At 43.8% G+C, this 17,722-nt stretch overlaps 1 protein-coding gene across 3 annotated transcripts in view; it reads right to left on the bottom strand.

Annotated features, from left to right (window-relative positions):
• Positions 1 to 17,722, bottom strand: part of ptprn2 (protein tyrosine phosphatase receptor type N2) — a 1,372,445-nt gene that overhangs the window by 931,534 nt on the left and 423,189 nt on the right. For 2 of the 3 annotated variants that reach the window (XR_010969405.1, XM_068015003.1), the window contains exons 9-10: positions 11,340 to 11,695; positions 1,534 to 1,620 (exon numbers count right to left, since the gene is read on the bottom strand). Coding sequence is in view for 2 of the 3 variants with exons in the window: in XM_068015003.1 (XP_067871104.1) it covers positions 1,534 to 1,620; positions 11,340 to 11,695 (443 nt within the window). In the remaining variant the exon portion in view is untranslated. The remainder of the gene's footprint in view (positions 1 to 1,533; positions 1,621 to 11,339; positions 11,696 to 17,722) is intronic. The other variant, XM_068015004.1, reaches the window with a different exon arrangement.

Raw genomic sequence — 17,722 nt, 5'->3', positions numbered from 1 at the left:
CATGTTCCTCAGTATTCCTCTCCTCCGACAATCTCATTTGGTGTCATCTGACTACAAATTCTCAATTTATCTCATCTTCTCTCTTATTCATTTCATCTTGGTGCAGTCCTGCATTATGGATGTTGGCCCTTAACCTTGGGCTCTCAATTAAAGTTTTAAAAAATTTACAAATTTTCGTAAAGGTCTGATCCATTAAATCACACTGAAATTTAAAATAAATCTTTAAACATGTGTCTTTTGTGTTTTTAGATCTTCTTTCACTCAAAATGCATAAATGCTCTGTTTATGCACATTTCAGACAAAAGCACTTATGAAATAATATTTTCCAACAGCTGCAAAATGATTAAGAAGGGTGTCAGGACAACACAAAGAGAAAAGTAACAGTGTGCATGAGCAGATGTTCCTGGCTGCAATATTCAGGAGCTTGGAGAGATAACTGATGAAAGCAGTGAGTGTGGAATCAGAAACTTTTATTTTAATCCAGCAGAGACACAGCTGTGGAAATGATGCACCGGCCAGAAAACTACTAAAGAGCATTATGAGGGACACAGCTAAGGATTAACTATACAGGTAGTGATTGATTGAAACTCAACAGAGGTTTATGAGCAGAACACAACAGGACTAAAACTGGTCTCCCGCCATAGTGCAAAATAGGCAATAGCAAATCAAACACTGCCCAATTTTCTTTCTAATTGGAAGTCACGGGAGACGAGCAACGATGGTCTTGGCTCACAGGGGTATGGAGGAGGCAGTGGAGATCAAAAATTGGTTCCACAATAGAAAACGGGACAGAATTGCAAATGGTTGCTATTCTAACTGGACGATGTCACCAGCAGAGTCCCCCAGGGATTGATGCTTGGACAGATACTTGTCACAATATACATAAATGATTTAAATGAGGGAAACATAAGCAGAACTGCGACTGACAAATTAGTGTTGAGCTGTGTAATGTGTTGTGCAGGCAGATATTAATTATTCAGCGAGATTTGGAACAGTTTAGCTGACGACTGATTGCCGAATGGTATTAAATGCAGATAAAGTGCAAAATAATGAATGTTGGTGTGGAGAACATTAACATCACTGCAAGATGAATGGTTTTAACTCCAGGACTGAGTGGAGGATGCAAACCAGACTAAAGGACGTGATTCAAAAACAAAACAATTGGGAGCCATGCATAAGTTCGGAATGGTTCTTTTGCTCCCAAGGGATTATTAGGCAACAGAAGAAGCTGCCGCCTAGCATAGTGGACTCTGTGAATTCTTCCAAAAGCGAATTAAACAGATATCTAATTGGCAAAGGTCACAGAGGAGACTAAATTTGTAGGTAGGACAAAATTTTGAAGCTGAATTAAGGGATGGGAATTATGCCTGAATGCCACCCCTTTAGATGGGCCAAACAAGCATTTTTTTCAGATTGATACTAGCTTTGTGCAAGCCTTCTTTATACTGCCTGTCTTCACATTGCTCATACATCCTGCAGAAATGTTAATAGTACATATAAATTTCTCCAATATGTAATAGATAGAATACATACTTGACATCACTGAAGACACTGAGCTGCAGCTTCAGAAGATGTGCCAAATCTTCCACTAATTCCAGGCCTTTCTCTACACTCAGGGGGCTGTTGAGGGGGAAAAATACAGCATCAGTAATAGAGTTCATTAATAGCTGTTGAGCTAAAAGTCCCAACTGAGTTGTCACCTTTGACCATGAGAGACTGCAAGCATCAACACATTATATTCCTGTCACACTGCATGGCTAATAGCAAGGGAATTGGGATCAGGTGATGCTGAAGTTATGATGAATAACCCAAATTCTCCACCAATCAAACAATAAGGTGTAAGTGGAATAGTTATGAGGTACAATACATCAACAGTCAGTTTTTGTTTATTGAAAACTGAAAATATTTGTACTTAGGCTTGCTAATTATTGAGTTTTAATAGTATTTGTAGGACTTAGCCCCATTTGAAATGCTATTTTTACAAATAAAGATTTTGCTAAAGGTTATCGTTCTAGTTTATTCAGTTGTTTTATCTCAAAACTTCATTATTTCAAAGCCAGCTCCTCTCATAAGTACCTCCTGTCAATCTATTATGATCACGTTCATATAAAAGAGTTTATTTAGGGTGATGTTTTGTTCCGCATGTTTATAATGCTGAAGTATTCTGGCAGGGGAAGTGGGTTTTGATTTTGCATTTTCTCAGTTCCATTATCACTTGCTGCCAATGACTGCATGGCTGATAGGATATGAAGTGTCGAAGCCCTTTGCTAACTATCACAAAACAATCTCACACAACACATCTTAAACTTAGAGGTCTGGATTTTTAACACAGTTCAGGGTCCGGATTGGAGATGGGTGCGTAATTTGACACCTCCGGCCTTCGTGCCAGTTCGCTGCCACGATGCCAACCTCAATGAAGGCGGCACAGGGTCAGATGGGCTCTCTGCCAGGAAGCAGCAGGCAGCCAATTTAGGGTAATTATTGTTCCCACGGCGACTGAAAGTTCCAGTCAGTAATGCAGGTAGCCCACATTGACCTGGAGCACATCCATGCCAGAGTGGGGGGCTCAGGACGGGGAGGGGAATGGGGTGGGGTGGGTCTGATGGATCACACAAGGGATCCAACCCACAGGCCTATAACAGCCCCTGGGCCACAGCTGCGGCCGCTGGCCAACCCCCGGAAGGGTTATCCCTCCAGGATCATGGCTAGGCTGCTGTGGCTTTTTGAAACATAAAAATAAACTTACCTTGGCTTGTACCTTGCAGCCTCCATCTTCAGATCAGCAGCTCCTACCTCGGCCGGTGGGGCTGCCGATCACTGAGTGCCGGAGGGCCTCTCATTGGCCCTCCAGTTTACAGTGCCCGCAGGGATGGTGAGCTGCTCCCTGGCCTATAACTGGCTGAAGATTTGAAAATCCACATGGGCATACCTCAAGCACGCTGTGTGAGGTCAATGGGAACTAGCTCCCATTTCCAGTTCCCAACACCTGATTGAAAATCCAGCCCAAATTTTCTTAAGCACCAATGTGTCTTTCTTCAAGTATGAACACCACATTCCACAGGATTTAAAATGCTGTATTAATATATTTAGTTAGATTTTAAAATATCCAGTTTAGCATCATTAAATGCCTGAGAAATACACTGTGGACCTTCCAAAGGTAAATATTATTGACTTAATACAATTGTTTTATTGGCAATCTGTAAAAAAAAAAATTTCAATGAATGCACTTGCATTTTGATGCTTAAAGTAAAGTAATTCCCGGCAATCGCCACTTTTCGGCATACGTGTCGTGTTGTCCTCACAGTGTTGAAATTAGACTTATTACATCAACTCACACTGTAATTCGTTCTTTACTAGGACCTCAAGGCTGTGGAATTCCTTACCTCACTCACTCCTTCTGTCCTGCCAAGTATCAACAGCCTCTTAAAACTGACATAAAAACAAGAAGTGCTGGAAATACTCAGCAGGTCTGGCAGCATCTGTGGAGAGAGAAGCAGAGTTAACGTTTCAGGTCGGTGACCCTTCTTCAGAGCTCCTTAACACCTGAAAGGAAGAAAAAAAGTTTTTTGTTAATGCGTCGGATGCGACGAAGGATGAAATGAAACTGCGGAGTAGAACAGCTTTGAGATAAGGTGAGGCGGTGCTTCTGGAGAGAGAGGTTCAGTGTGTACATATGGCGGCACATAGCACTGTGTGTGGATCTCAGGATGCGGCAAGAACAGCAGTCCGAGGAACGTTGTATTTCTCGGAGACACCTATAATCCTGGGTAGATTCAAAACACCAAGGATGAAACTTCAGTTGGAATGCACGTGGGCTAAGTCGGAGCCGGAGACAGTCACTGAGGAAGGAGATGTGGCTGTGAAAACGAGTTTTGGTAGACACTTTATCAAACACCAGGAGGGAAATAGAAAGCAATGAAGGTTCACAAGGTAAAAGAGACAAACGAAAATCCTGTTGGAGAGAAGAGCAGAACGTCTTCAAGATAGGCATTCCTGAAAGAGAAGTGGCAGTGAATTAAGCACTAAAATAAAAGCAAAATACTGCAGATGCTGGAAATCTGAAATAAGAACAAGAAATGCTGGAAATACTCAGCAGGTCTGGCAGCATCTGTGGAGAGAGAAGCAGAGTCAACGTTTCAGGTCAGTGACACTTGGCATTACCTAACCAGTACTTCCTGATTTACCAGGGCTTCGCTTCAACGTTGGGGCCTATCGTTGCACTACAAGCCTTGCTCCTACAAGGAGCTTGTCAATTAAATAGAAAACACAATTTACAGTGTGTGAGTCCAGGTGAATATCGTAGAAGCTTTATGTAGCTCATTAAACACAACAGTAAGGTTAGATTCCTCTTTATGGCACGTTAGGATTAGTGGTAGAGCATTTGTATTTGAGGAGATTTCTGCAGTCTTTCAATATTGAAATCTTGCGTATCCCCGATTTTCATCGCTCCAAAATTGGCAGCCATGCCTTCAGCTGCCTACAGCCCCAAGCTCTAGAATTCGCTCCTCACAGTTCTCCGCCTCTCTACCTCTCTCTCCTCCTTTAAGACGCTCCTAAAAACCTACCTCTTTTACCAAGTTTTTGGTTACCTGTCCTAACATCGCCTTATGTGTCTCACTGTCAATTTTTGTTTGGTTAAGCGCCCCTGTGAAGCACCTTGAGATGTTTACTACATTATAGGTGCTATATAAATGTAAGTTGTTGCTGCTGGTATAGGGATTTGTAGGTAACAGTATGGGGTGGGGAAGCAAATTTAAAACAAAAATCCAGTGTGACCTTAGTCTTGATGGATTTCAACCAAACTAGATCTTAATGCCCAGCCAATTCACACATCCTCATCCGTATGAATCATAAGATCAAGAAATACATTTAATGTTAACAGTTACAATTTTCAAGAACAATTAAAGTAGCAGCCGACAGAACTCACTCAGCAATTTGTTCCTCTGCAGTCATCCTGCCATTGCGGTTATGTCTAACAGAACAGGAATACATCTTTTTTGAGCATAAGTAAAAATGGTAAGGAAAAATTTGTCGAGTTATGAAGGAAGAGCAGGGAAGTAGGACTAATTGGATACTTCTTTCAAAGAGCTAGCACAGGCATGATAGTCTGAATGGTCTCCTTCTGTGCTGTTTCATTCTATCATTCGTTCAAACCTTGCTGCTGAAATAGTGAGTGTGACCTATTGTTCTTCTCTGTGGCAGCTGAGATCCATTTCCACTTCTGCAGAATCAGCAATGTGCTCATCAGATGACAAGCAGTTGAGAGTCAACTATGTTATGACTGGAATGGACTGTATGCAGTAATATCAATATTTGGCACTTTACCAATATTTCTAATTCATGGGGCTGAATCTGCGTCCCCAGGTCCTGATCCCGCTGTCAGGTTGAAATGCGGGTCGGGAACCCAGAGGGTGATTTTGAAGGAGGCGGCCAATTAAGTGCCTGCCTCTGGGAGCCCTGTCTAATTAAGGACAGCGGACGGGCTCCTGAGTCTGCAGGCCCAATAGGAGGCCGTCCAGAACTAACAGATCGGTAGCCCCACTGTGGGAGCTGCAGAAGTAGATTGGGTGCCGTGAGGGAGCCTCCATTCTCAGCCGCCAGCCACAAATTAGTTAAGTAAGAGGGACAGAAGAGTAATGGCCTCGTGATGCAACGGGTCTTGGCAGGTTACCCGCCACATTCGGGCAGATGGCCGGTTACAGGACCTGCCACCTCTTCCAAAACTAATGGGAGGCGGGACGGCGTCGGAAAGCTGACACGCTGCTCAGGGATGCAGAATTGCGGCCTCACCCGCCTCTGCTGCCGCCTCTGCAGCCAAACAAAAATACAGCCCATGGAATTTTAATGAATGCTAAGGGGGAGAATTTTTTTAAAATTTAACTTAAGGCATAGTCTTTTTCCTTTGTTCATTTTTCCCAGTATGTTTCCCCCATCACTGCAACTTAAAGAACAAATTTCATGCTCTCATGCTTCCATCACTCTTGAGGCAGCTATAGAAAGTCCACATAAACAGCCCAGTGATATGTACCATAAGACTGGCATTGCCAGCGATTGTCAAGATCACCTCCTCCCTCAACCTTTTCCCGACCATTTGTTGCAGGCACACTGCACTGCTGTCTCCTTGGGACAATTCACTCGGGAGGTAAACAGGCCCGCTCTTCTTGCAGACACATTATGCAGCAGCATTTCCATCTCATACGCCATCAAACTGGGCCACTTTGTCACTCATTCCCATCTACTACATTCAGTTTTCACTGTACCACTTTTCTGTACCAAAAACAGCCTTTGATAAAGTTAAAATGTCAACTTAAAATATTTACAGCTTTCTTACTGGTTAACTTTTGTCCCCTTATGCAGATTCTAAACATTAGTCGTCACATCCTTTTAAAGGCTGCATGGAACGCTTCAAGCAACATCTCCTTAAGCATTGCTGTCACACACAAACTCTCACTCCAGTCTGAAAAGCTTCTTTAGCAGTGGGAGAAACAAAGTTACAAAATAAGTAAATAATATGAAGTTTTAAAAAAAGGGTGTGAAGTACAAAAGCAAACACAACGCTACACCTATATAAATTACTGATTAGGCCGCAGTAAGAATATTGTGCCCTACTTTAGGAAGGTTGCCAAAAAAAGATTTTCACTAAGATGACACCAGGGATAACACACTTCAGTTCCAAGAAGTGAAGAGAAAAAGCGGGCTTCTTACCATTGGAAAGCAAGTTAAAGAGAGATCTGATATAGGTCATTCAGCCCCTCAAGGCTATTCTGCCATTTGATTAGATCTATAGCTCAACCCTGTTTACCGATCTCTTGCTGGAAGGCATTGAGGTGGTCCTGCTTCTTCTGCTGTTGCTTCACCTTCCCCCAGTTTCTCTCATCTGATGAAATCTGTTGCTGCATCTGTGCCCCTTCCAAAAGCAGGCATCTCTGTACGGCGAGGTTGTGCAGGACGTAGCACTCTTTATGGGACATATAGTAGACAGCCCCAGTCCTGAAGAGACACCAGAGCGTCTGCTTCAGTATCCCTATAGTGTGTGCTCAATAATGATCCTGTTGGTCTCCTGGCTTGGATTTACCCATGTTGCTCAGGCATGGCAGGTTTGCAGATGGGTGTCATGGGTTACATCTGTAGGGGAGCATCTCTTGTTCATCAGCAGCCATTCAGTCACATGGAAGGTCGAATATTGGGGGAGGGATAGTGCACTGTCACAAAATAAATTCATCATGACAGCTGCCTGGGTATTGTGCACAAACCTGCATTAACCTGCTTCTGTGAACGGACACTACCTGGATATCAAGGACATACAGAAACTCCATGAATGCTTCCCCGGTGAAGTGTAGCCAGCAGTGGGATAGCTCAGAATTATCTAAGTAGTCGTGCTGTGCTCTATAGACATAACTGGTTGGATAAGGGTGGATGTGAGAGCAGATCTGTCTCTGATTCCTCTTTTTTACTAAAACAATAACAGCAGTATTTATGTAGTGCCTTTAACATAGTAAAATATCCCAAGGGGTTTCACAGGAGCATGATCAAACAAAATCTGACACTGAGCCACATCAGGATATATTAGGGCAGATGACCCAAAGCTTGGTCAAAGAGGTAGGTTTTATGGCGCATCTTAAATTGGGAATGAGAAGTCGCGAGAAGGAGAGATTTAGGGAGGGAATTCCAGGGCTGAGGCAGCTGAAGACATGGCCACCAATGGTGGAGTAATGAAAATCAGGGATGTGCGAGAGACCAGAATTGGTGGCATGCAGAAACCTCAGAGGGTTGTAGCAGGTGAGAGAGATAGGGTGGGGTGAGGGCCTGGAGTGATTTGAAAACAAGGATGAGAATTTTCAAATCGAGGCCTTGTTCAAAAAGGAGCCAAAGTAGGTCAGTGAATACAGATGGGTGAACTGGGCTTGGTTAGGATATGGACAGCAGAGCTTTAGATGAGTTCAAGTTTGTAGCAGAGCCCCCTCCAAAACAAGAAGAGAGTATCCAGAGATATTCTATTCTTCTGAATTGCTGTTACTGGAATTGCAGGTCCCAAAAAAGCTGAGCATATAATAGGTGAGGCTAGAAAACCACAAAAAGAGTTCAAAACTGGACCAAAAACAAAACCAGCCAAAATTGCAAGGAAAGATTTGCAGAAAAATAACCCTAAATAATAAAGATGCAACAATCCAAACTTCAACGTATTGGCAACCATCTTTAAATGCACACATGGGAGTGGCGGCGGGCGAACAAAATGGCGGCCCACACATGCCACCATGCCGCTGCTATCTACCATGCGGTGGCTAATTTAAATGCGTCAGCCGGCCCGCAACCCCCCCCCCCCCACCCCATTACATGGAGGGGGCAGTCTCTCTGATGCCAGCAATGGTGTCAGCTGCCTCTGCGCAGGCGCTGACGCCATTTTTAAAGGGCAGCCAGTCCTGCCAGCTAATTTACGTTTTTAAAGTGAACCCCTCCCACTGTTCCTATCTAAATTCTATCACCCCTTTCCCACACTCCCAATAATAATAACATTAGGATTTTGCCCTTTTCCCCCTCAAAACACTTATCTCGCTAACATGACCTTCTCCCCGCCCTCCAAACTCAACAAACTGCAGAGATCACACCTTCCCACCATCCCCTGTACTAATGATGTAACTTTGACACCATTTCCGCCCCCCCCTCCCCCAACATCGTACTAAAATCTTAAGCTCCCCCCTTCCCTACCACTGCGGCGCATACTTTCCCCGGGCAACAAAGTGAAGGCGCGTAAGTGCCAGCCACCACACTGAAGATCACGGTTCAACCATAAGATTGCAGGTAAATTTATTTAAGTTTATGCATTGTGTATTGCCGAAAATAGAGACATGTTGTCGAAGCTTTTCGTCTTGCACTCATCAGGACAATCCGTAAGAATAACCAATGTAAGGGAAAACAACAAAGGGAGAATGCACCAGTTTACGGTGACTGACTGTTAACTGCCAAGCTTTGTTTGAAATTTAAACCAAGCAGCTTGACTCTGAATGGTCAAGGCATTGTCCTGGCAAATGAATCAGCGAACGGCTGTCAATTATTTTGTTCAGCTGTAACAGGCGCAATGTTTGTACATATTCTTTCTGTCTGTAAAGAATAGGGCCCTGTATATTAATATATAGCTTCCAGTACGCACAAATGCACCACACTGTGAGCCCGACTGACAATCAAACAAAGCTTGGCAGTTAACTGTCAGTCACTGTAAACTGGTGCATTCTCCATGGCATCGCCTCTACCGATCAGAGTTAATTTGCCAACCAATCAGCACTTGCTTGTCATGCCATGTAAGTTGTTGTTTTCCCTTACATTGGTTATTCTTGCGGATTGTCCTGATGAATGCAAGACAAAAAGCTTCGACAACATGTCTCTATTTTCAGCAATGCTCAAGTTCTGTACTACTAAATGACTATTTTATGCATTGTGGTCATTTAAACATGGGAAGCTGGGTACCATCATCCAGTGACAGGGTGGCTGCCACGGAGCCTCACTGCCACCGGGACGATCAGGCCTGGCCCTCCCAGCATTGGGCTCCCCCTCCCACCACCACCCCCCGCCACAGAGCCCGATGTCGGGAGCCCTGTAAAATCCCAGCTATGCTCTACAATTGCAAAATGCGCCTAGCCAACAAAGCTGGTTTAATATCAGCACTGGAGATGTTTCAAGTGATTTTGAAAAAAAATCCAGGAAAAGGCACTGGCAAGTGTTTGACATAAAATATATTAAATAGGAGCTTAATAAGACCTTTCTTCTTTGTGCCTTCAGCACAAACAATTTTCACAGGGCATGAAATCTTGGCAGAAGGAATTGGATGAGATACAAGCCAAGGCCTGCTCGCCTGATTTCTCAATGCCAATTCACATGGGCCCCGCCTCCATCAGCTGATCCAACCTAAGAAGAATGACCGCAGAGGTGAGGTACTGAAGGATTGCTCAGTACATTGAGTGTACAACACAAGCTTCCTCCCACATTACTTCATCTAACCCTATCAGCACATACTTCTCTTCCTTTCCCCCTCATGTGCTTATCTAGCTTCTCCTTAAATGCGTCAATGCTATTTGCCTCAACTACTCACTGTGGTAGTGGTTCCACATTCTTACGACTCTTGGGTTTCTCCTGAATTTCCTATTGGATTCAATCAGAACTCTCTTATATTTATGGCCTCTAATTCTGGACTGTCCCATAAGTGAAAACATTTTCCCCACGTCTACCCATCAAATCCTTTCATTAAAGGCCTTGATCCAGTCATGGGAACACAGGAACAGGAGTATGCCATCTAGCTCCTCAAGCCTGTTCTGTCATTAAACGGGAATCATGGCTGATCTGCGACCTAAATCCATATATCCATCTTTTTGACCCATATCCCTTGATACCTTTGGATAACAAAAATCTATCAATTTAGCTTGGTCTTTCCGAGTGGAAAGTGCCCCAACCTGTTCTGCCTTTCCTGATGAATACATCATCTCAGTTTTCCCATCATTCATGTGAATCTTTTTTGTACCTTTTCTTATGTCTCTATATCTTTATTATAGTATGGAGACCATAGGGGAGGGAGTTGTATGTTCCTGAATAATCTATCCTTTACAATTTATCAATGAGTTTGCTGATTTAAGAACATAAGATGATCCAACCTAAGAAGAATGACTACTTGGTGGACCGTTTTCTGTGAGAGGAACAGAACAGAAAATGGAGGATCATTGATATTATTGGGAACAGTGCCCAGGATGGGGCTGAATTTATACTTCAAAATGGCCCGGAATCAGTAACAGGCCTTGTCTGGCCCTGAATGGAGTTCCTACTAACCTGTAGCTGTGCCCCTTTCCCTGGATTGTGCTGTTCCGGTCATTGGATCAGTTCCCACTACAGTCTCTCTGAACTCTTCCCAACTACTGCTTGCATTCTCCGCTGACTTTAATTCTGAGCTGACTTTAAATACAGAAACTGATTCATTTGAAATAACCTCTTGGATTAACAAATAACCAGTGTGAAAGTTCTATTGGTCTTTAGAGACAAACCCTAGAGATAGCAGAGTTCTTCAACAATCACATCTGCTCCATTCACATCAAACCCAATCACAAGGAAGTTGATAGCGGCTTGGAATGAGAAATGGACCACTTCACCCGTACATGACCCTCCCCTGTTTCTCATTTATCACAACCATGGGGCTGTACCCCTGTATGACTCACCTCTATCAATAAAGAACAAGGAAAAGAAACTAGTGATAAATCTAGGGCAACAAGATAGTATGTTTCTGCCAGGTAATGTACCCATCTTAACCCACTGATAATTATTTGCATTTTTGATCAGCAGTTGATATTCTCAGTACTTACTTTTGCTGGGTGACAATATAGCCATACAGATTGGATTTGGATGGTGCTACATCCAAGCGCAGCTCTCCCATCTGTGAGTTCTTCTTTTGAGTTTCCTTATACATCAAACTCCCATCAACCCATCGATCTGGTTCTTCTGAGCCAAAGATGCCACTTTCAGACTTCCTGGTATTGGCCACTTCTCTGGCGATAGTGTTGCTTTTCACATTTTCAACCCCGACCATTCCTTTGGATGAGGAACCAAATGTTTTGACACGATTTTTGTGAGGGGTGATGTGTAAGGAGTCAAGATCCAAAATATCAGTCAGGCTTTTCTTGCCTTCATTACTCTCATCGTCTGTTTTGAAAGTCTGGCTCTGTGATAAGGATTGATCAATACAAGTCAATATTAAACCATATAGAGAATTTTAATTCCGTTATCCATTGATATTCAATTAAGTTAACATAGTGTTCACTTAAAGTTCCACATGACTGTGGCTGAAGTTAAGCAATCTCAAAGTTATCACTCGCCACATGCATTCAACAAGCCATTTCATTATAAACTGTGAGGGTCAGATGGCAATGTATTTGCTTTACATCCCTATGTTCGCAGGTGCATCAAACCAATTTTCGAGCTGGGTACTGTTACTGAATAACTTCATTTACCATGTAGACTACACTATAAAAGCTTAATCAGTTCATTAACATGATAGAAAGCTACTTTAAAGGAGAAGAGTACTCGGGCTCTCATCTTAATAGTGATGAAGTACTGTAATAAAGGGAGCACCTACACAAAATATACCAATAGTGAAGAATCTATCATTCTCAGAATAATTACCTTTTTTAAGGATGATAGAATCAGCTGCAGTGATAATCTTGAAAACAGGAAGGGACAGGAATGGTGCACACTTCATTTCCATCTGCACGTTTCTTTCTGAACAAGCTTATCCAATCTCAATAGCAATAAAACAAGGGCTGGGATTTAATCCTTGGTGGACGGAAGCCGGCCACCGACTGAATCGTCGGTGGTGAACCCGCTTCCACCTCACCTGGAGATCCGACCCATATTTTGCGGGTCCCCAAGCTTTAACTGGTGTGAGGTGGGACTTCCACCCGCTGAGATAGTAAGTCCCACCTAATGGAGTCACCGGCCAATCAGTGAGCCAGCAGCTCTTAGACCCAACAGCGCCAGCAGCAACAGTGGCCACTGCTGGGACTACAGCCCAGCTTAAAGAAGAAGATGTCGGGGCACCCAGAACAAAGGTAAGTTGCCTCGCTGGGGGTGATCGGTTGGGCCCCGGCAAGGCAAGGGTGGTCAATTGGGGGGACGGGGGGTGCGTGTTGTGTGTTGGGGGCGGTTGGGGCAGAGGGGGGAGCCTTCCATCGGGTGCAGGGTGCCTGATCATGAGGCCACCCCCCCACCCCACCCCCACCAGGCTGTCAGAGAGCTAACTGCTTTTGTCAGACGGCTTCTCTCGGGCCTCGGCTGCTCGACCAGCCGTGGGTAACATCCTCGTGGAGGCGGGCGAAGGCCTTTAAGTGGCTGTTAAGTGGCGACTTAAGGGCCTTGATTGGCCTGGGCAGGCGGGCCGTTTTTTGCCGCTCCCGACCTGTCACCATCCTGCTCTTTGGGGGGGTGGGGAGGGGGGGTAAAATTCAGCCCAAGATTTGAGAAGATTCACTTTGCAGGTGCATCAGAAATGTAAACCCCTTTATAAAGAATGGATTCACAATTTTGCTTCACCTCCTACACTACTGCAGCCAACAGCTGGCATAGACCTAATGGGCCAAAGACATCATCAGGTGTTGTATGATCTTATGGTTCAGCATGAAAGAATTCTTTCTCTAATGATTGAAAAATGTGGCGTCAATGCAGAATATCAAGTTCCAATATCAATGCCTTCAGTTATTAAAATAACCTTTATGATTAAATAAACTGCTTAATTTGAGCATATACCCAAAAATAAAGTCATTCCAAACATCTTATTATGTTGAAGTGACCAAACAGTAGAAATGAGATAGAGGAAGGGATCTGTACAAAAATTAAAGAAAATGCAAACATAAGTGGTCCATAATACTAAGTGCCTTTAATTATTTAAAGATAGACTGCAGGAACACTAATCAAAATTGCAAGGAAGGGGAGAGGTTTCTTCAATATGTCCAACACTGCTTTCTACATCAGTTGGTGGTGTTTAGTCCAACCAGCAAAGAAGCAGTTCTATATACTTCTAGGAAATCAAGTGGGGTAATTCGGTAAAGTACTGATCGGGGAACATCTAGGAAACACCATTCATACCATAATAGGTTGTTACAGAAGTGAACAGGAGAGGGAGCAAAGAAACAGGTACTTGACTGGAAAAAGCCCAGTGTCAATTAAATAACAAAGAAACTTGTCCAGATAAACTGGAAAGAAAAATTGGCAAATAATCCAGTGTAGAAACAATGAGAAACTTTTAAACAGGAGCTGATTAGGATACAAGCTTGAGTCGCTCAAGAAATGGAAGTAGAGCAGAATAAACTGGAGTTCCTTTGATGAGTAAAGAAATGAAAATTTAAATGTTACTTAAAAGAGGCATTTGATAAATCAACAACTAAAAATGAGTGATTTAAGCTGAATGTAGAATATGTAGAAAACCAAAAAAAAAGTGGAAATTAGAAAGGCTAAAAGGGAATGTAAATAAAACAAGACTGACAAAAGGACATAGTAAAGAATTTTATAAGACATCCAAAGTCAAAGAATTGTTAAAGAAAAGGTAGGGCTGATCAGAACTAAAAACTAAAATCTCCTCATTCATAGGATCAGAGAATGGTTACAGCACAGAAGGAGGCCATTCGTCCCATCGAGCCTGTGCTGGCTCTATGCAAGAGCAACTCAGCTAGTCCGCTCCCTCGCCCTTTTCCGCAGTGCTTATCTGATTCCCTTTTGAAATCCATGATTGAATCTGCCTCCACCATACTCTCAGGCAGTGCATTCCAGATCCTAACCACTTGCTGCATAAAACAATTTTCCTCATGTTGCCTTTGGTTCTTTTGCTAATCACCTTTAATTGGTGTCCTTTGGTTCTTGACCCTTCTGCCAATGGGACCAGTTTTTCTCTATTTACTCTGTCGAGACGTCTCATGATTTTGAAAATCTCTATCAAATCTCTAAGGAGAAGAACCCCAGTTTCTCCAATCTATCCATGTAACCAGAGTCCCTCATCTATGGAACCACTCTAGCAAATCTTTTCTGCACCCTCTATAGATCCTTCACGTCCTTCCTTAAGTGCAGTGCCCAGATTTCCTGGTTTCCTGGATAATTGGGGCTCTTTCTGGGGTAGGTGGGACCTCTACAAACAGGATGGTCTTCACCTGAACCAGAGGGGTACCAATATCCTGGGGGGGAGATTTGCTAGTGCTCTTTGGGGGGGTTTAAACTAATTCAGCAGGGGAATGGTAACCTAAATTGTAGTGCCAGTGTACAGGATGTTGAGAGTAGTGAGGTCAGGGATATGGTTACAAGGACGCAAGAGGGCACTGGCAAGCAAGAACCTGGTTTAAAGTGTGTCTACTTCAACGCCAGGAGCATCCGGAATAAGGTGGGTGAGCTTGAAGCATGGGTTGGTACCTGGGATCTCGATGTAGTGGCCATTTCGGAGACATGGGTAGAGCAGGGGCAGGAATGGATGTTGCAGGTTCCGGGATTTAGATGTTTCAGTAAGAACAGAGAAGATGGTAAAAGAGGGGGGGGTGTGGCATTGTTAATCAAGGAGAGTATTACAGCGACAGAAAGGACGTTTGAGGACTCGTCTACTGAGGTAGTATGGGCCGAGGTTAGAAACAGGAGAGGTGAGGTTACCCTGTTGGGAGTCTTTTATAGACCTCCAAATAGTTCCAGAGATGTAGAGGAAAGGATAGCGAAGATGATTCTCGACAGGGGCGAGAGTAACAGGGTAGTTGTTATGGGGGACTTTAACTTTCCAAATATCGACTGGAAATACTATAGTTCGAGTACTTTAGATGGGTCAGTTTTTGTCCAGTGTGTGCAGGAGGGTTTTCTGACACAGTATGTAGACAGGCCAACCAGGGGCGATGCCACATTGGATTTGGTACTGGGAAATGAACCCGGCCAGGTGTTAGATTTAGATGTAGGTGAGCACTTTGGTGATAGTGATCACAATTCGGTTAGGTTTACCTTAGCGATGGGCAGGGACAGGTATATACCACAGGGCAAAAATTATAGCTGGGGTAAAGGAAATTATGATGCGATTAGGCAAGATTTAGGATGCGTAGGATGGGGAAGGGAACTGCAGGGGATGGGAACAATCGAAATGTGGAGCTTATTCAAGGAGCAGCTGCTGCGTGTCCTTGATAAGTATGTACCTGTGAGGCAGGGAGGAAGTTGTCGAGCGAGGGAGCCGTGGTTTACTAAAGAAGTTGAAGCGCTTGTCAAGAGGAAGAAGAAGGCTTATGTTAGGATGAGACGTGAAGGCTCAGTTAGGGCGCTTGAGAGCTACAAGCTAGCCAGGAAGGATCTAAAGGGAGAGCTAAGAAGAGCAAGGAGAGGACATGAGAAGTCACGGGCGGATAGGATCAGGGAAACCCTAAGGCTTTCTATAGGTATATCAGGAATAAAAGAATGACTAGAGTTAGATTAGGGCCAATCAAGGATAGTAGTGGGAAGTTGTGTGTGGAATCAGAGGAGATAGGGGAAGCGTTAAATGAATATTTTGCGTCAGTATTTACAGTATAGAAAGAAAATGTTGTTGAGGAGAATACTGAGATTCAGGCTACTAGGCTAGATGGGATTAAGGTTCACAAGGAGGAGGTGTTAGCAATTTTGGAAAGTGTGAAAATAGATAAGTCCCCTGGGCCAGATGGGATTTACCCTAGGATTCTCTGGGAAGCTAGGGAGGAGATTGCAGAGCCTTTGTCCTTGATCTTTATGTCATCATTGTCGACAGGAATAGTGCCGGAAGACTGGAGGATAGCAAATGTTGTCCCCTTGTTCAAGAAGGGGAGTAGAGACAGCCCTGGTAATTATAGACCTGTGAGCCTTACTTCGGTTGTGGGTAAAATGTTGGAAAAGGTTATAAGAGACAGGATTTATAATCATCTTGAAAAGAATAAGTTCATTAGCGATAGTCAGCACGGTTTTGTGACGGGTAGGTTGTGCCTCACAAACCTTATTGAGTTTTTCGAGAAGGTGACCAAACAGGTGGATGAGGGTAAAGCAGTGGATGTGGTGTATATGGATTTCAGTAAGGCGTTTGATAAGGTTCCCCACGGTAGGCTATTGCAGAAAATACGCAAGTATGGGGTTGAAGGTGATTTAGAGCTTTGGATCAGAAATTGGCTAGCTGAAAGAAGACAGAGGGTGGTGGTTGATGGCAAATGTTCATCCTGGAGTTTAGTTACTAGTGGTGTACCGCAAGGATCTGTTTTGGGGCCACTGCTGTTTGTCATTTTTATAAATGACCTGGAAGAGGGTGTAGAAGGGTGGGTTAGTAAATTTGCAGATGACACTAAGGTCGGTGGAGTTGTGGATAGTGCCGAAGGATGTTGTAGGGTACAAAGGGACATAGATAGGCTGCAGAGCTGGGCTGAGAGATGGCAAATGGAGTTTAATGCGGAAAAGTGCGAGGTGATTCACATTGGAAGGAGTAACAGAAATGCAGAGTACTGGGCTAATGGGAAGATTCTTGGTAGTGTAGATGAACAGAGAGATCTTGGTGTCCAGGTGCATAAATCCCTGAAGGTTGCTACCCAGGTTAACAGGGCTGTTAAGAAGGCATATGGTGTGTTAGCTTTTATTAGTAGGGGGATCGAGTTTCGGAGCCACGAGGTCATGCTGCAGCTGTACAAAACTCTGGTGAGACCGCACCTGGAGTATTGCGTGCAGTTCTGGTCACCGCATTATAGGAAGGATGTGGAAGCTTTGGAAAGGGTGCAGAGGAGATTTACTAGGATGTTGCCTGGTATGGAGGGAAGGTCTTACGAGGAAAGGCTGAGGGACTTGAGGTTGTTTTCGTTGGAGAGAAGGAGGAGGAGAGGTGACTTAATAGAGACATATAAGATAATCAGAGGGTTAGATAGGGTGGATAGTGAGCGTCATTTTCCTCGGATGGTGATGGCAAACACGAGGGGACATAGCTTCAAGTTGAGGGGTGATAGATATAGGACAGATGTGAGAGGTAGTTTCTTTACTCAGAGAGTAGTAAGGGCGTGGAACGCCCTGCCTGCAGCAGTAGTAGATTCGCCAACTTTAAGGGCATTTAAGTGGTCATTGGATAGACATATGGATGAAAATGGAATAGTGTAGGTCAGATGGTTTCACAGGTCGGCGCAACATCGAGGGCCGAAGGGCCTGTACTGCGCTGTAATGTTCTAATTCTAATTCTAATTCTAATACTCCAGTTGTGGTT

The sequence above is a fragment of the Heterodontus francisci genome, chromosome 2 (assembly GCF_036365525.1).
Source record: "Heterodontus francisci isolate sHetFra1 chromosome 2, sHetFra1.hap1, whole genome shotgun sequence".
Taxonomy (NCBI): Eukaryota; Metazoa; Chordata; class Chondrichthyes; order Heterodontiformes; family Heterodontidae; genus Heterodontus; species Heterodontus francisci.
This window is presented reverse-complemented; position numbering and strand designations above follow the sequence as displayed.